The 19,681-nt window shown below is 39.1% G+C and overlaps 1 protein-coding gene across 3 annotated transcripts in view; it reads left to right on the forward strand.

Moving 5' to 3' along the window:
* The window catches only part of Nr6a1 (nuclear receptor subfamily 6 group A member 1), a 163,209-nt gene that overhangs the window by 4,102 nt on the left and 139,426 nt on the right, over positions 1-19,681 (forward strand). For all 3 annotated transcript variants that reach the window (XM_041674742.1, XM_041674743.1, XM_041674744.1), the window contains exon 2: positions 19,557-19,598. In XM_041674742.1, the coding sequence (XP_041530676.1) occupies positions 19,557-19,598 (42 nt within the window). The remainder of the gene's footprint in view (positions 1-19,556; positions 19,599-19,681) is intronic.

The raw sequence follows: 19,681 nt of genomic DNA on the forward strand, positions 1-19,681 counted from the left end.
GAATTTTAGGACTCTCTGGATATAACTTTGCTGTACGATATCCCTAAAATCAGCCTCAGTCTTCCGCGTTCCCAGTGTTTGCAGCGTAGTTTTGGGTGCTTGTTAGACTGTAAGTTAGGGAAATTAGAAAGAAAAAAAAAACAACAACCAAACCCATGACATTGTGAGATAGCTATTGTTTAGAAACAAATAGGCATAATTTATTTAAATTAAATATTTCTTGCTTATTTTATTTATGACCTGTTAAACATCATCCTTTCTAGAGATGTCTCTGAAGAAAATAGATTTGTTTTCCCGAGGGTTACAATTATTTAAATTATTTTAATAAGCCTTTTCTAGTGTACTCAGCAATTCTAATTAACAGTGATTGAGCTTGGAAGGACAAGGATTGCCTCAGCTGGCTGCTGGGGATCTGAATTGCTTTTTTCCCCACCCCCAACTGCACAGAATCGTTTGATCCCCATGCTACCATGGTTGTCATTTGAGAAAGCAAATTGAGAGAAAATAAGTTGGAAAAATAGCCTACTTTGAGCTTTTTTTGCATTTTCGATTTTTGTTCTTAAATTATAGAAATAATTGAACTTCAGACTTTTATCATGTTGAAAGCAAGCTGGACTTACTATTATGTCGAAGAGAAAACTCCTAGATTTCTGTAAAAAATGCAAGTTTTGTTTTCAGATTTTCAAAAGTTAGCCTTTGTGCAATGGAAACATTTTTATTCAAGGTAGTTTGTGGTTTTTCTGTAGCATTATGTAATTACAGATTAAGAAGTTATGAATTCTTACGTTTCAAACAAGTAAATGCTGTAATTTTGTTGTATTATGAGTTAACTTTTAAAAGTTTCTTCTAAAATGATATCTTTGCATCCTAATTGAAAACTCTGAATCCTTAAATTTGTTTATAGTGGAGAAGCTGTTCAACCCTAAACCACAGGTGGCAGTAGTAGTGTATTTTTCTGTTTTCTAGGCTGATTTTTACTTTTAGGTTAGTGTCAATTCTATAGACACTGTTGATAAGGCACCTGGCAAACCAATTCCCTGGACAGCATGTTATGTACTCCGGAAAACAAATCACAGCATTTGATATGGAGATACACGATGGGTGTATGCCAGAGCAGCGACTTACTTCGCATTGTCAAAGTGAGATTTGTTTTTTTTTAACTCAGTGATGGTGATCAAAAGACTTGTTAGAATAGTAAGCTGTCATCCTTTGGGTCTGTGGTCACAGTGTGTCTTAGAGCTGCTTCAACTACTGTTTTCTCTCTTTGTTTTTCTTTTCTTTCTTTCTTCCTTCCTTTCTTCTCTTCTTTTTCTTCTTCTTCTTCTAATCTCTCTCTCTCTCTCTCTCTCTCTCTCTCTCTCTCTGTTTGTTTTTTGAGACAGGGTTTCTCTGTGGCTTTGGAGCCTGTCCTGGAACTAGCTCTTGTAGACCAGGCTGGCCTCACCACCAACTGGCTTGAACTACTCTTTTTATTGGAAACAATCTATTTGAGGATAATTTTGAGGGAGAGACACAAAATTCCTCATTTGGATTTCCTTAGTTTCTTAATTTTTGACTTCTTTTAATTGATAGAACCATGGAATTTTAGATCTCTCTAAAAGCATTTCAGAGTTCTGTTAGTGTGTTCTCTATTTCCAATTCTTTCTTGTAGTGCTAAGATTTCCATGTTTTTTATTTTTCTTCTGAAAGACTAATTAGATAGGGGCTGGAGAGATGGCTCAGTGGTTAAGAGCACTGGTTGCTCTTCCTGAGATCCTGAGTTCGATTCCCAGCAAACACATGTTGGCTCACAACCATCTGTAATGAGATCTGGCGCCCTCTTCTGGAGTGTGGGCATACATAGAGGCAGAATATTGTATACATAAAAAAAAAAAAGACTAATTGGATGAAGAGATAGTTGAACTTCCCTTGAAATTTTGCCTATGTTTCCTTGAGACATAGTCTGATAAAGATTTATGAAAGCCCAGCACTCGGGAGGCAGAGGCAGGCAGACCTCTGTGAATTCGAGAACAGCCTGATTTACAGAGTGAGTTCCAGGACAGGCTCCAAAGCTACAGAGAACCCTGTCTCAAAAAAAAAAAAAAAAAAAAAAAAAAAAAGGAAGAAAGCATTCATTAACATCTATTTCAAAATAAAGTAGTGAGGCTCAATGTGGAGAACTAACTGCGCCAGTTTTCACTTAACAGCCTCTAAGTCATGTGTTCGTATGAATCTTGAAGCATTATCACCTTGGAAGAACTAAAAGATTCAGTTTGACTATTTCAATAATAATGCATATTCGACTGGATCAGGTAAAATATTTTTCTTTCTACAGTTTAATTCAAAGATGTGGTCTGAGCACCACTGTGTTACTTTAATGTATACTAAATAATGTTAAAAAGTAATGAGGCAGTACTCATTTGGATTGTTTTCCATCATTTCTTGATCAATTATTACCAAGTTGTTTTAGACTTAATTTTGTTTTCTCTGTTTGAATTTCTTAAGTGAAGTGTGTCTCAGTGCTCTCATTAGCCGATTGCTTAGCTGCTGTGTTGGGCAGCAGCTTTTCAGCAGCTCCATTTTTTTTAAAGTTTTTTTTTTAAGATTTATTTATATTTATTATATGTACAATATTCTGTTTGCATGTATCCCTGTGGGCCAGAAGAGGGCACCAGATCTCATTACAGATGGTTATGAGCCACCATGTGGTTGCTGGGAATTAAACTCAGGAAGAGCAGCCAGTGCTCTTAACCTCTGAGCCATCTTGCCAGCACCCAGCAGCTCCATTCTTCTGCAAGAACTATATACTCAAGTTGTAGAACCAAGTCTGGTAACAAACAAGTATGATTCATTGCTACAAAAATGCAGAGTACTCAGATACAAATTAACATTTAAAAAAAAAAGAATAACATGGGTTCTTGGGAGCCCATAGACCATCTTGATCTAGGTAATCCCTTCCTGAGCCTTTCTTCCAATGTTACATCACAATTAAAACTAACAATCATATGGGGCTAGTAAGATGTCTCAGTAGTTAGGAGCAATTGCTTCTCTTCTAGAGAATCAAAGTTCGGTTCCTCGTACAATTGTCGGGGTTCAAATTTCGTCTGACTGTGGGCACCTGCACCTACACACAAACACACACATGTATACATAATTGAAAATAAAATAAAAATTTAACAAAGAGGTTGTCTTATTTACTTTCCTTAGGCAAATCTGTCTTTAGGAGTTGTGATTTGGCAATGCCATTTTGTAGATTGGTTTGCTTTCAACCTGATTTTCATCGAGATAGTAATGAAGTGTGGATAGGAGAACCATATCCTCCTGTGGCTTAGGAATACCCTTAGTGTGAATAACCTTTTAGTGTAAGTCAGTTACTATGTTGTTAAAAACTAGGGATTTAGCTGGGCGGTGGTGCTGCCTGTCTTTAACTCAACACTGGGGAGGCAGAGGTAGGCAGATCTCTGAGTTGGAAGCCATCCTGGTCTACAGAGGTAGTTCTAGGACAGCCAGGACTACACAGAGAAACCCTGTCTTGAAAAAAAAAGTTAGGAATTTACTCCTTACCTTTGACTAACTGCTAACTAGAACTCATTCTGCAGAGTTTGTTGGCGGAAGAAATGCCACATGACTGTGAGTAACAGTTGGGAGTTATTGCATCAGAACCTAGTTTGGGTGGTGAGGAAACGTCTTCAGCATTGGAGGCTCTGTCCTAAGAGCTCTATAATTATCTTGGGGTTTGAGAGTTCATGTCCGATACAAACATGTTCCATGAAACTTATAGCTTAGTTATAAGAAATTTATAACCTTATCTTTTGATTTTAATGCCTGGGTTTTATGTTTCTGATGAAGTCTTTAAACAAATTCTTTAGTTGCGTCAAATGATTTTAGCCCAGTTTTTGAAGCCTATTTTTTTCCGTCCGTGTTGATACTGTACCCTTTAAATCTGCTTTGTCCTTTCAGTCCCTCCACCGAGAGGCCTTTTCAACAGGATAATAAACCACCTGGGGGAGCCCCCTACTGACACCCATTTAAAGGGCTTTGTTTTTTGGAAGTGCTGCTAGTTCTGCAAGCCCAGGAGGAAGGATTTTGGTTGAATGGTGTGAGAGGCAAAGAGCTGGGACTGGAGCCCTGGCTCTCAACCTCCCTAAGGCCGCTCCCACCCATCATAAAATTATTGTCACTATTTCATAGCAATTCGCTATTATAGATACCTGTGTTTTCTACTTAGGTGACCCCTTTGAAAAGATCATTTGAGCTCTAGAAGTGTTGTAACCCACAGGTTGAGAAATGCTGAACTGGCATGTAACTGAATAAAGATCTTGGCTATCTAACTTTGTCATGTCCCTTTTCTGAATTTCAGTATTCCCCTTTAATAATAGCTAACTTGTAGTGTTAACTTTATCCTTATAACCCTGTGAGCCATGGGCTCCGTTATCCCTGTTCTACAGGGGCCTGGGCCTAGGGAGGTAACTCATCTGGTAAGGGCTCTTGCCTGCCAAGGCTGAGAACTCTGGAAGCTGCCCCTGCAAGTGATGGACCTCTGACGTCTACACACACATGCCCATGTACAATGTACAGTAATGTTAAAGAAGAAAACCAACTTTGAAGTGCAGAGACTAAACCCCCACTCCATTTCACAGTGACATACTAATAATTTATTTTTTAGAATATATATATGCACTTTTTATATATTTTGTCTCTGAAATTGCCTGATGGTGTATCAGGATTAGGGACAAGGTTCGTGAAGTGCCAAGCTTAATGTTTACCCCAAAATAGATGACTGAGAATGCAGAGTACTTATCTTTGTTGAGAAAGTCCAGAATCTAGCTCCTACAGGTGAGAGTCACAAAGATCCACTCTGAGTTGCAAGCAACTATTTTTTCTTCTTTGCATGATGTATTTAACAAGTGATTGGCTAGAAGATTTTATCGCTACTAAAGGAACAATAATTCCTGTTAAGTCAGATGGGTGAGCACTCAGGAAAGAAGGGGTTTTGAATTGCTGATGTTCCTGTACAATATACATGAAATTGCTGTTTCATGAATAAAAGAAGAGTCGATTGGAAATCTCAATCCTTTGCTGTTATCAGTCAAACAGTCTACAAAACAGAAGAGAGGGAAATTGAGAAATGTGGGGCCAGCAGTGTTTTAACAAGTGTGTTGAAGCTAAATCCTGAAAGTTCGATGAGTCCTGAAACTAGAACAAAGAAAGTTTCTGATTAGAAATTTTGTTCTCCTTATAATTTAAAAAAGACTAGATAGATATTCTAGGTTAAGGAGAATGGTCAATAAGCTTCTGACTGCTTGACTGGATTTAAGAAGGAAAGGGGGCCTTTATCCCCTACTACCTTTTTCATACCTGGTACTCAAAAGCTGGTTATGTGAAAAGGGAGATCCAGTGCAAGGATATTGATGTGGACCTTTGCAAATGGAAATATAAAAGCTAGTTGCTTAAGACTTGTATAATACAGAGGGTGATTTCCTAGCAAAAAGAAAAATAGTTTGAGAAATGATGGGCACTGTGGGCCATCGATTGCAATAGCAGTGTACTTTGAGCAGGACTATGACTCCAGAGAAGACCAGCCACATCCAAGGTGTTAGGAGAGGCCAAGGAAGGAGTTTATGCTTGGGTTCTGATTCTCACTCTGTCTCAAAGGTATGTATGTCTCTGTGGACACACCTATAAAATAAAACTAAATTCACTAATCCTGGAAATGATTTTCCAGCTTTTTGGTGGAAATGAATTGGGTAAAACAGGAAGCTGAGATTTAGGAAGTGTTGCATAAATCAAGTCCTCACATAAACCTATGGTCCTCACATCCCAGAGTTTCAGAGGATTATACCATTTAGTCATTCTTACATTTACATTGTTTCTATTTTTGTATTAGAAGGACTGGTTTTTATAAAGTTTGCATGGCCATGTGATTTACGTATAAATTCAGCCGTGTGATTTACGTATAAATTTGTAAGTCAACTTTGTTTACGATTAAAGTACTAATGTTAGGATAATTAGTAGTGAGTATAAATTTGAGAGAAATTCAAGATTTTTTTTTTTAAATGGGATCACTTTTCTTTCCATTTGTAACCTGTTTCTGCCACACTTTCTCTTTTGTGAGTTTCATTCACTGAGCCAAGTCCATAGTTAACTTGAGAGTTTTCCCTCATTACTTTTAAAGGGGTTTTTTTACTGTAAAACTGCAATTGAGAAGAGTGCTGTCTTCTGAAGATCAAATGCCTTGCATTTGAGAACATCGATTCAATTAAAGAAAATTGCAAAACAGAAGGGAAACCTAAATACTGCAGATCTGTGAAAGGGAGCCCAGCAGGGAAGGGAAGGCATTGCCGTGGGGGAGGGGCAGAGTGGAGCGTGCAGCCCAGACCGGCATTTGAAATACTCATCAATCATTTTACTGGCACCAGGAAGCCAATCAGCCTTGGAGAAGAGAGCTTAATGAGTCACCTAATGTGGGAAAGTACAATTGTTTTTCCCCCCAAATATTCTCTTTCTTGCTGATAAATCAAATCCAAAAGATAGTTGGACTGCGAGATGTTCAGGATTCAAATGATTATGTTAGTCCCTGAAAATACTACTGTGTTGAAGTTCATTTAACATTTGAAGATAAAATGTTCTGTCTGCTGTGAGCCTTTTCAAAAATATTCTACATAAGTTTGCTTTTCACACATTTCTATTAATTAAAAGCTTAGGATTATGGGTAACTTGTAAAGTATTGTAACTTTATTCTACAACTTCTGGCTGGAGAAAACCTAGTTTTGTAAATGTCTATGGGGCATGTTCTGGGGAGCAGTAGTTGGAATTGCTTGTATATAAATACAAGTTGGGAGGGCTCTGGTAGCTTGTATTTAGGTTTTAAATAGTGATTTCTGAGCTTGTGAATTCAATTACTGGTTGCTCTTTGGGTTTTAGGCATGAGTTCCTTAATAGTTCTCTGTTTTTAAGTCAGAAGATACAGTCACTGTTGAAACTACTGAGGAAATGCCTGTAATTCTACTTCCAAGCAACTGTTATTAAGTTTTTCTTCAAGTTCTAAGTTTTTTTTTGGGGGGGTGCCTGTTTTTGTGACCAAATGGTAAAAACTCTTCTGCTTTTTTTTTCTTTTATTCATTCATTGAGCATGTGTTTAATTTGAAACTTTTCCAGGCTATATGATACTTAGATAGTTAATAGTTTTTTACTTTTAAAACAGTAGCTCCTATACTATCTTGTGCTTTCTTTTATCTTGGCATTTGATTGCAGGCCATTCTGGAATTAGGAAGATTGACCTCATTGTTCTTTCACCAGTAATTGACTTAATTTATTCTGAGGTACCTCTGCTCACCAGGGCTGCAGGACTAATTCTTTAAAAAGAAATTCTTATGCTACAGATAGCATTGAGACATTGGTTCTTATTTTTATCTATTTGTTCTTATTTTTATCTATTTTTTGACAGATGAAGTAATTTCTAATATTTCTTTTTTTTCCCCCCCTTTTTTCGAGACAGGGTTTTTCTGTAGCTTTGGACCCCTGTCCTGGAGCTTGCTCTGGCCTTGAATTCAGTTATATCATATTCCACAGTGTCTTCAGCATATATTGAAACCTACAACTGAGTGGGATTGGGAAATTAGACACACAGGGAGAAATTAAATGAATTTCCTTAGAAAATAGTTTTTTTTTTTTTTGTAAATTGCTGAATAGCTTGCTGATCCTGCCTGGAGTTATCTCAGAATAATTTAAAATGTACCCACAACCTTTTTTATTTGTTTTGTATAAACCAGGCTGGCTTCAAGCCTCCTGTGCTGGGATTAAAGAGATGTGCCACAATGCCTAGCACACTAAGAATTCCCCCTCCCCCAACAGGGTTTTTCTGTCTCTGTGTAGTCCTGGCTGTCCTGGACTGACTTTGTAGACCAGGCTGGCCTCAAACTCACAGAGATCCTCCTGCCTCTGCCTCCCAAGTGCCGGGATTAAAGGCGTGCACTACCGCCACCTGGCAACACTCAGAAATTTTTATAGGGATGGTTTCAGAATGGAAATAGGAACATTTTGGGATCATAGTTATCTATAAATTTTTATTCAGAGGCAAATTAAAGTCAAGGAATCTTGTAGTCATTTTTAAAGTTTTTGTTGGTTGAAAGTGAGCACTGATGTTTGCAGAGCATTGCTGTGCTTCTTTCTGACTGTCACAGGTCAACAGAACTTTAAGTTGACAATAGTTAAAAAAATTATTTTTTTCCCTACAGTCCAACAAATTAGCTATAAAGCTCAGAACTTCTGTACTCTAAGTACTCTCAACTCTATCCTTCTCGTTTTCTACCACTACTGACATTTTTTTCAGGGTTCTTATTTCTCACCCCCTTGATTCTATTGTGTTCAATGCCAATAATGAATCTTTTATAAAATAAATACAAGGTAATCCATTCAAAATTGTTTATTCTTCATTTACTTAGGATAAGTTAAAAACCATTCTCCTGTATATATAAACCCTCCTGTAAACTGCTTTGCCTTATCTCTCTCTCTCTCTTTTTTTTTTTTGGTTTTTTGAGACAGGGTTTCTCGGTCGCTTTAGAGGTTGTCCTGGAACTAGCTCTTGTAGACCAGGCTGGCTTTGCCTTATCTCCTATCAACCTTCTTGTACTTCTCAGAAAATATCTTTTTCATAAAATGATTTTTTTTAATAATACTTTTCTAATAAGAAAGTGAACAAGTCTTCTGCTCTTTCCTTCAGCTATATGGAGTAGGTGTTTGCTTTTCATAATCTTGTTTGGTAATTGCCTCAAAACGACATTGAATCTAACTGAAGTATAAAAGCTTTTCTTAATTCCAAAAGAGATTAGGTAGAATCTCTTTTCTGTGTGCTGCCCTGCGTGAACACTGAAATAATTACAAGAGATACTCTTACATGCAAGAGAAGCTCAAAATAGACTCTAGAAATGTTATTTACTTGTTAGACGTTTAAAATGTCGACTTGAAAGGGTTTAGGGTATGGTGGCATTTTACAGAGTGTCACTTTGTGTTATTTAGATTGCTGAAAAGGTCTGTCTTTGCCATCTTAACATCAAAGAAAAGTTTTTAGCACAGTGGAGAAAACAGAAGAAATATTTTAATACATTTTAGAAGTAACAAATATATATTTAGAATCTCTTTAAATATCATAAGAAAGAGTAGGAATTTTGGTAGTAAGAGTTTCTGATTATACTTAGGCAGTGTAAAGTAAACATTAATATTTATAAAACTTCATGCCTGGTTCTGATTTCTAACTCAGTGAGGTAGGCTACCACGACCAGCACATTCTCACATTTATTTAGTAAAATGAAGCTAGCCATACTTTGATAGAATAATTTATTATTAAGCTGTATGCTTATGTGTATGTGAATGAAGACAGTGTACAGTAGTAAAAGTTAAACCCTTGTTGCCAGTCCTAGCAGCCTGTAAGGATGCTATTGGTGGGGTAGGAGTAGCAATTTCAGTGCTGCAAAATTTGATATGTAATCTCATGAGCAATAGGTTTGCTTTGGCTAAATAAAGGAGTTTCCACATACTACCTTATTTTGTAGTCCAGTAGGAGTGGAGATTCAACATCTGTTACCATTATGTCTCCTCAAGACAAAACAGCAAAAACAAGGTAACTCAGATCTAACTCAAGGTTCACACTCTAGCACATCTAGTGATCATTGCAGCCAAATAGTTCCCTTCCCCACTGTTGGAGTCTCTAACAACTGTTCATTTCTACAAACATTTGTAATTTCTATTTAGAGGTTGGGTGGCATTATTTCAGTAAAGAGTTAATAATCATTTTACTTTAGGAATGCAATTCCCTAGTAATTTTTTAAATCTGTGTTTTAATCTGGGTTCTCTAGAGTAATAGAACTTAACAAAATGGATTTTTAAATATAGAAAGGAGATTTATTAGAATGATTTACAGTCTGGAGGCCACCAATAATGGCTGGTTATGAAAAGAAAGTCCAAGAATCCAGTAGTTGCTCAGTCTAAGAGGCTGTCTTTGTAGACACTGGATCACAGAAAAGTAGGCTCTAATTCCAGTAAAGGAATGGATTTACCAGTAGGCAAAGAACAAAAACTTCCCTTTTTCATGTTCTTATATATAGACTTTCAGCAGAAAGTATGGCCCAGACTAAAGGTATGTCTTCCTGCCTCAAGATCTGGATTAGACCCTTTTCGTCAAGATGGCGCCGAAAGCGAAGAAGGAAGCTCCTGCCCCTCCCAAAGCGGAAGCTAAAGCGAAGGCCTTGAAAGCCAAGAAGGCAGTGCTGAAAGGCCTCCACAGCCACAAAAAGAAGATCCGCACATTGCCCACCTTTCGGCCTCCCAAGACCCTGCGGCTACGAAGGCAGCCTAAATACCCCCGGAAGAGCGCACCCAGGAGGAACAAGCTTGACCACTATGCCATCATCAAATTCCCCCTGACCACCGAGTCAGCCATGAAGAAGATAGAAGACAACAACACACTTGTGTTCATTGTGGACGTCAAGGCCAACAAGCACCAGATCAAGCAGGTTGTGAAGAAACTCTATATGACATCGATGTGGCCAAAGTCAACACCCTCATAAGGCCCTACGGAGAGAAGAAGGCGAATGTTCAGTTGGCTCCTGATTATGATGCTCTGGATGTTGCCAACAAGATTGGAATCATCTAAACTGAGCCCAGCCGGCTAATTCTAAATATACACTTTTTCACCATAAAAAAAAAAAAAAAAAAAAAAAAAAAGATCTGGATTAGAAGTGGATCTCTCGGCACTTAAGAGGAGGATCTCTGTGAGTTCGAGGGCAGCCTACTCTACAAAGCTAGTTCCAGGACAGTGAAGGCTGCACAGAGAAACCCTGTCTTGAAAAACAAAATAAAAATAAAAAAAGTGGATCTTCCTACTTCAAATTAAGCAAAAATTCCTCACTGTGGTGTGCGTTCCACTTTTGTATTTTAGTTATTTCCAGATGTAGTCAAGTTGACAACCAATAATAGCCGTCATAATCTTTAACTAAAGTTAACCAGTTTATTGAATCCAACCTGCTGAAAACCAGTTTGCCACATGTCCAATTTACTTATATCTGGTTCATTAATCAGTTGGCCGAATCTACTTTGTAGAATTTACAGTTATTAATTTCCTTAATTGTTGTTCTGTGATTTCCCTTTCTCCATTTTCCTTCCTGTGTTCTCATTCTCTCTAGCAAAAACTGGTTGTATCTGTTGCCCAGATCACAGAGTCCTCCCAAAACCAACTTGGAGTCCGAGTCCTGTATGTGAAAACAAAAAGCCATTATTTTACACAAGTCTGCAAACTCGGATTCTCTATGTGTCCTGCTATTGGAGTGATATGAGAGCCCCAAGCTCAGTTAAAGTTGGGTTTTTATAATAGCAAAGGTGGTGAGGAATTTCTAAGGTTCAGGACTCCTGATTGGCTGACATTTGTCTGGGGGTGTCCTGACGAAAAGCAATGGGTGTGTGCTGGCAGGTGATCCTATCTACAACAATTGGAATGTTAGGAATTTCCTTTGGATGGTCTGTTACTCAGACTCAGACCTCTGTTGAGCTTGTCATGGCTGGGTCCTACAGTATCTATCCTCCAGCAAAGGCCTCTCTTTCTGTCCCAGTTCTCTCCAGCAAATTGAACGTTCTTGAAAGTACTATAACTTTAATCTTTTATTTTGAACTTTTGAGGAATCAAAATTATGGGGCAGGCAGATTGCCCCATGAGTGAGAATTGTTATAAACCGGCAAATCTAGAGGTTGGAATTACCGCATGGATGGGTTTGGGAGAAATGAAGCCACATATGTAAAGTTCCTGATATCCTACAGTGGTAGGACTATACTAAGTGTACTCAGTGTTCTTTTTGTCTCTTCCCCCTTCCCTTTTCTCTCTCCTCCACTTCTCCCCTACCTCTCTCTCATTTTCCTTCTTTCCTTCCTTCCTTCCTTCCTTGTGCTCTTCTTCCTTTCTCACTCTTCTTTTTTTCAGGTTTTTTTGAAGTTCTTCTCAAGGCTCAACTCCCCTCAAGGGCTTTCTTTCTTGTGGGCTCTAATACAGTAACAAGTGACGAAGTGGTCAAGACTGGTTTGTGGATCATCCAGACTAGCAGCTCAACCTGTGGGTCTTGACTCCTTTGGGGCTCTGATGACCCTTTCTCTGATGACCTTTCACAGAAAACACAAGATATTTACATTATGATTCATAACAATAACAAAATAACAGTTATGAAGTATCAACAAAAGTAATTTTATGGTTGGGGTTTACCCCAACACAAGGAACTGTATTAAAAGGGTCACAGCATTAGCAAGGTTGAGAACCACTGATCTAGACGCTTTAATTCAATTTGCACAAATGAAATGCTTAGAGAGTGAGTGGAGTGTTTGGTGCCCAGGCATGTGTGTGGAAGTTGGAGGACAGTTTATGGAGTCCATCTCTCCTTCCACTACATGGTTCCTGAGAGTCTGGTGGCAAAAGCCCTTGCTCACTGAACAATCTCCAGCCCTAATGCATCTTCTAGCTTGAACTTATGTTGTAGAATTGCCTTTTCTTCCTACCCTACTCTTTGGAACCGGATTTTTCCACCACTTTTTCTGTAGCCCTTTATTCTCAATTACTGGTGTGAAACTGTAATTACAAGTCTTAGGAGAGCAGACTGCAGCTTTAGCAGCAAAGCAAGGTCCCCGGAGGTTCAATTAAGGAACATACTCCTTCCTTTAATACCTAGGAAGCCAGGCTTGGCTTCTCCAGCCCCACTCGGAGCTTTTCCCTGAGTTCCCCTTAATAAAGGGAAGGAATAAAATAGTGTTGGATACTGAGAACCCGATGTTACTCATGTAATCCTTTCTACATTTTTCTTTGAAAGATGATACAAGCCCATATTGAAGATGAATGAACTGAGACTTAGAGTTGAAAATAATATTTCTCATACACCTATTCCAGTATATCAGTCCCCCTCCCAATTCCGGGGAATTAATTGAATTCTGCATACGAAGCATACCCTCTTAGCCAGTATTTTTCCAAACTTCAGTCTTGTATCAGTATCATTGTTTGTTTATTTATTTATTTTAGTTTTTTAAGACAGGGTTTCTCTGTGTAATAGCTTTGGCTGTCCTGGAACTTGCTTTGTAGACCAGGCTAGCCTCAAACTCACTGAGATCCGCCTGCCTCAGCCTCCCAAGTGCTGGGATTAAACATGTGCACTACCACCGCCACTGCCTGGTCCAATATCATAAATTTCATGATTGTATAATATTTTCTTTTGTTTAATATTTTAAATGTTAAATAGTAATTGTTTGAAGAACCTAACTTTTTAAAAACATTTATCTATTTTCTATTATTTTTTTGTTCTTTTTTTTCTTTTTTTATTGAGAAAAGGAGAAAAAAAAACAAGTTTCCACCTCCTCCCAGCCTCCCATTTCCCTCCCCCTCCTCCCATCCTACGCCCCCTCCTCCTACCCTTCTCCCCCTCCCCCCACTCCTTTCCCCCTCGTAGTGTTTTGCCTATTATAAGGGTGTCGGGGTCCCTGGAACTATAGTTACAGACATTCGTGATCTGCCATGTGGGTCCTGGGAGTTGAACCCAGATCCTCTGGAAGAATAGTCAGTGCTCTTAACCACTGAGCTATCTTTCCAGCTCACATTTTTCTATTTGTTATGTGTGTATGTGCATGCCTGAGTTCATGGCACAATATTTGTGTGGAGGTCAGAGGATAACATTTGAGAGTTGGTTCTCTGTACTAGACAAGTTCCTGCTGTTTTAGAATTTGGTATGAGGCAGGCTGGCTTCAAACCCACAGAACTCTGCCCACTGTAAGGAGTCTTTCTGTGTCCCACCAGCCAACTCCCACATAATAATATGGACACTACTCATTAATTATAAAAGCTCAACCTTTAGCTTAGGCTTTTCCCCATCTAGGTTTTATATCTTACTTAACACATATTTTTATTTATATTTATATTTAATTAAATCTATGTTCTACCACGTGGCTTTTTACCTTTCATTCTATATCGCTGATTTGTTCTGCCACTCCTGGCGCCACCTCTGCCTGCCTAGACTCATCCCAGTTCCTCTTTTTGCTCAGAAGACCCACCTATTTTCCGTGCCTGACTACTGGTCTTTTAGCTTTTTATTAAACCAGTCACAGTGGCACATTTTTACGAAGTGTAATCAAATGTTGTGCAATGCCCACCTTTGCTTTCTTAATGCTGTGACTAAGGCATTCTGCCTAGCTACCACAACTTTTTCAGAAGAACTTGTGCAGCCCTCAAAGTTATTTGTCCAAATATGGAACACTAAGGTTAAATTCAATAAAAACAAAAATTGTGTTAAATTCTAGCCATAGAATTTAAAGCCTTAAAGTCACCGAGCTCCTCCTGCTTCTACCTCCCAAGTGCGGGGATTAAAGGTGTGCCTCACCATCCAGCCACTGAATGTAATTTTTTTTTGTTTGTTTGTTTTTTTTGTTTTTCGAGACAGGGTTTCTCTGTGGTTTTGGAGCCTGTTCTGGAACTAGCTCTTGTAGACCAGGCTGGTCTTGAACTGAATGTAATTTTTATATCAAGTACAATTAAAAAGCATTGCAGCTTTATAATTTATAATTGCTATAAATTTAATTGCCATCTTAGTGTATTTTGTTAGTGACAGTAAATAGGTACCTGATATAACTGCCATGATTAGAATCTAGATTATAATTTGATTAGAAAAACTATTATGGCCGGGCGATGGTGGCGCACGTCTTTAATCCCAGCACTCGGGAGGCAGAGGCAGGCGGATCTCTGTGAGTTCGAGACCAGCCTGGTCTACAAGAGCTAGTTCCAGGACAGGCTCCAAAACCACAGAGAAACCCTGTCTCGAAAAACCAAAAAAAAAAAAAAAAAGAAAAACTATTATGGGGCTGGAGAGATGGCTTAACACTTAAGAACACTGCTCTACCAGAGGACAGGGGTTGGATTCCTAGCACTCACATGACAGCTCACATAACTTTCTGTAACTCCAAAGGATCCTCTTCTGCCCTTCTTTAACACCAAGCACATAACTGGTGCACAGACATATGTACAGGCAAAACACCCATATACATTAAATAAATAAATAAATCCTTTAAAAAGTCTATTAATATGTATAGGTGTTTTCCTATATGCCTGTGTGTCTCTCAAGCCCAGAAGAAGACATTGGATAATGGATGGTTGTGAGTTGCCATATGGATTCTGGGATTTGAAGGTGATTGTTTATATTTTTATTTCTTAATTTTTAAATTTGTTTTGTTTTGATTTTTGAGACATGTTTCTCTGTGTGGCCCTGGCTGTCCTGGAACTTACATGTAGACCAAGCTGGCCTCAGACCCGAAGATCTGCCTGCCTCTGCCTTCCCAATGCTGTGATAAAAGGCTTGTATCACAACCTCATGGTGTATTTTATTTTTAAAGTTTCTGAATAATTAAGAGAAAAGTATGTCCTATTGTCATGTTTTCTTAATTTGATTTTGTATTTTGACAGTTTCTTCAAATACAAAGGGAAGAATTTCATAACCTTGTTTTAAAAAGTTTGTTGTACATGCACAAGAAGGTTTCCAGCCTGGATAATAATAATTATTATAAAAGCCAGAAGAGGGGGTTGGAGCCCTGGCAATGGAGTTACAGATGGTTATAAACCACGTGGGTGCTCTGCAAGAGCAGCAGGTACTCTTAGCCACAGAGTCATCTGTTCAGGCCCCCTCCTTTTTAAAATACTGAGAATTTTAGGCTCTTTTTACATAACCTAGGTGTCTTGAAACTTAACTACATAATATGAACTAGGCCCTCATCTGTCTATGCCTCTTGAGTTCTGAGACCAAAGACATGCATCACCACACAATACTTAGTCTGAGTTGTAGACCAAGGTTTCAAATCTCTCTCTCTCTCTCTCTCTCTCTCTCTCTCTCTCTCTCTCTCTCTCTTGGATTTTCAGAGACAGGGTTTCTCTGTGTAAGAGCCCTGGCCCTGTCTGTCCTGGAACTCAATCTGTAGACCAGGCTGGCTTTGAACTCACGGAGATCTGCCTGCCTCTGCTGGGATTACAGGCATGCATTCTCTCTTTTTAAATTGTTTTTGAGACAGGGTCTCAATGTGACCCTGGGTATTCTGAAATGCACTGTGTAGAATAGGCTGGCCTCCAGTTTACAGAGATCCCCTGTCTAAGGCATGTGGATGTATGACAGTGAAGGAGTGCTAGTGATTTAGTTTCACCAGCTGCTTTTTTTTAAAAACATTTTTTTTTTTTTTTGGTGGTTTTTCGAGACAGGGTTTCTCTGTGGCTTTGGAGCCTGTCCTGGAACTAGCTCTCTAGACCAGGCTGGTCTCGAACTCACAGAGATCCGCCCACCTCTGCCTCCCGAGTGCTGGGATTAAAGGCGTGCGCCACCATCGCCCGGCTTTAAAAACATTTTTTATTGATTTTTATTGGGCTCTACATTTTTCTCTGCTCCCCTCCCTGCCTCTCCTCTCCCCCTTCAATGCTCCCCCAAGGTCCCCATTTTCTCCCAATTTACTCAGGAGATCTTGTCTTTTTATACTTTCTACTTCCCATGTAGATTATATCTATGTAAGTCTCTCAGTGTCCGCATTGTTGTCTAAGTTCTCTGGGATTGTGGTTTGTAGGCTGTTTTTCTTTGCTCTGTGTTTAAAAACCACCTATGACTGAGTACATGTGATAATTGTCTTTCTGTGTCTGGGTTACCTCACTCAAAATAATGTTTTCTAGCTCCATCCATTTTCCTGCAAAATTCATGCTGTCGTTATTTTTTTCTGCTGGTAGTACTCCATTGTGTAAATGTACCACATTTTTCTTATCCATTCGTTGATCTAGGGGCATTTAGGTTGTTTCCCGTTCTGGCTATGACAAACAAAGATGCTATAAACACAGTTGAGCACATGTCCTTGTAGCACAATTGGGCATCCTTTGGATATTATACCCAAAAGTGGTATTACAGGGTCTTGAGGAAGGTTGTTTCCTAATTTTCTGAGAAATCGCCACACTGACATCCAAAGGAACTGTACCAGCTTGCATTCCCACTAGCAATGCAGAAGTGTTTCCCCTTTCCCCACAACCTCTCCAGCATAAGTTGTCATCAGTGTTTTTGATCTTGGCCATTCTTACAGGTGTAAGATGGAATCTCAGAGTTGTTTTGATTTGCATTTCTCTGATGACTAAGGATGTTGAACATTTCCTTAAGTGTCTTTCAGCCATTTTAGATTCCTCTTTTGAGAGTTCTCTGTTTATGTCTGTGCTCCATTTTTTTATTGGATTATGTGATCTGTTGGTGTCCAATTTCTTGAGTTCCTTGTATATTTTGGAGATCAGACCTCTGTCTTATGTGGGGTTAGTGAAGATCTTTTCCCAAGACAAAAAGGCTGTCGTTTTGTCTTGTTGACAGTGTCCTTTGCTTTACAGAAGCTTTTCAGTTTCAGGAGGTCCCATTTATTAATTGTTTCTCTCAGTGTCTGTGCTGCTGGGGTTCTATTTAGGAAGCGGTCTCCTGTGCCAATGCATTCAAGTGTACTTCCCACTTTCTCTTATAAGGTTCAGTGTGGATGGCTTTATGTTGAGGTCTTTGATCCATTTGGACTTGAGTTTTGTGCATGGTGATAGATATGGGTCTATTTTCATTCTTCTACATGTTGATATCCAGTTATGCCAGCACCACTTGTTAAATATGCTTTCTTTTTTCCATTTGATATTTTTTGCTTCTTTATCAAAGATCGGGTGTTCGGGGCTGGAGAGATGGCTCAGAGGTTAAGAGCAGTGACTGCTCTTCCAGAGGTCCTGAGTTCAATTCCCAGCAACCACATGGTCGTTCACAACCTTCTATGATGAGATATAGTGCCCTCTTCTGACATGCAGGTATACATGCAGACAGATACTGTATACATAATAAATAAATAAATCTTCCAGCCTGGTCTACAAGAGTTAGTTCCAGGACAGGCTCCAAAACCACAGAGAAACCCTGTCTCGAAAAACCAAAAAAAAAAAAAAAAAATCAGAGCCGGGTGGTTGTGGCGCATGCCTTTAATCCCAGCACTCGGGAAGCAGAGGCAGGCGGATCTCTGTGAGTTCGAGACCAGCCTGGTCTACAAGAGCTAGTTCCAGGACAGGAACCAAAAGCTACAAAGAAACCCTGTCTCGAAAAATCCAAAAAAAAAAAAAAAAAAAGATCAGGTGTTTCAATATGTGTGGATTGATATCTGGGTCCTCTTTTTTTTAAAAAAAGTTTATTTAGTGTGTGTACAGTGTTTTGCCTGCACGTATGCCTGCAGGCCAGAAGAGGGCACCAGATCTCATTATGAATTGTTAAGAGCTGGAAGAGCAGCAGCTCTTAACTGCTGATCCATCTCTCCAGCCTGATATCCGGGTCTTCTTTTCGGTTCCATTGGTCCTCCCAGGCTGACTTTTTTTTTTTTAAAGATTTATTTATTATGTACACAGTGTTCAGCCTCCATGTATGTCTGTAGGCCAGAAGAGGGCACCAGATCTCATTACAGATGGTTGTGAGCCACCATGTGGTTGCTGGGAATTGAACTCAGGACCTCTTGAAGAGCAGCCATTGCTCTTAACCTCTGAGCCATCTCTCCAGCCCGTCCCAGGCTGATCTTGATCTGGTCCTCCTGTGTCTAATTATTTGTGGCTGGGATTGTAGATGTGTTCCACTGTGCCCAGTTTATACAATCAGAGAACATGTATGTTAAGCAACCACTGTAACAACTGAGCTGTATCCCCAGCCGTAATCTGTGATAATTTTAAGTAAACTCACCCTGTATGATATTTGTTCAAATTCCTGTTTTGCTTATCTTGCTTTCTTTTTGGAACATAATTGATAACATTAAAACCCCAAGTATTAAATAAATTTTAATTTTCCATATTCCAGTGGACACTGACATTCTTTTGTTCTTGCTGTGATGATGTTTATTGAGCCCCTACTTTGTGCTAAGAGATGTGCCTAGCTCTCTCACTCCAGCTGTAGCTCTGGTACATGCTCTCATCTTCATTTCTGTACTAATGTGATGAAATGGAAATCCAGAGAGGGGCCTGTGCAGTAGGTAATTGTTAGAACTAGGATTTATTATGTACGAGGCCAGCCTAGTATCCAGGACAGGCTCCAACGCTACAAAGAAACCCTGTCTCGATAAACCAAACCAAAACAAAACAAACAACAACAAAAAACTAGGATTTAAAACAAAATTAATTTTTGAGTCTAATTTGGGACGTGGGAGTGTTATTAGAAATTGAACCCAGTATTTTGCTCACCTAGGCAAAAACTGAGTCACAAACCCCTGCCTAAAGTCTAAATCCTCTCATATTGTATGGTATTTGATTTTTAATATTTTGAGTCAGCTTGGAGTAATTAAAAAACTACTAATTCTTGCCGGGCGTTGGTGGCGTACGCCTTTAATCCCAGCACTCGGGAGGCAGAGGCAGGTGGATCTCTGTGAGTTCGAGACCAGCCTGGTCTACAGAGCTAGTTCCAGGACAGGCTCCAAAGCCACAGAGAAACCCTGTCTCGAAAAACCAAAAAAAAAAAAAACAAAAAAACTACTAATTCTTTTTCCCCCTTTTGTGTTCTCTTTAGGTTTCTGTCAGGATGAATTGGCAGAACTTGATCCCGGCACTAGTAAGTTCTAAATGTTCCCTAATGTTTGTCGGTAAGAAAAGGTGTGGCTGTGCTGGGTGTTTAACTTTGGCATCTTTGATGTT

The sequence above is a fragment of the Microtus oregoni genome, unplaced genomic scaffold (assembly GCF_018167655.1).
Source record: "Microtus oregoni isolate MIOR12 unplaced genomic scaffold, Mior012 000025F_ref0000491, whole genome shotgun sequence".
NCBI lineage: Eukaryota > Metazoa > Chordata > Mammalia > Rodentia > Cricetidae > Microtus > Microtus oregoni.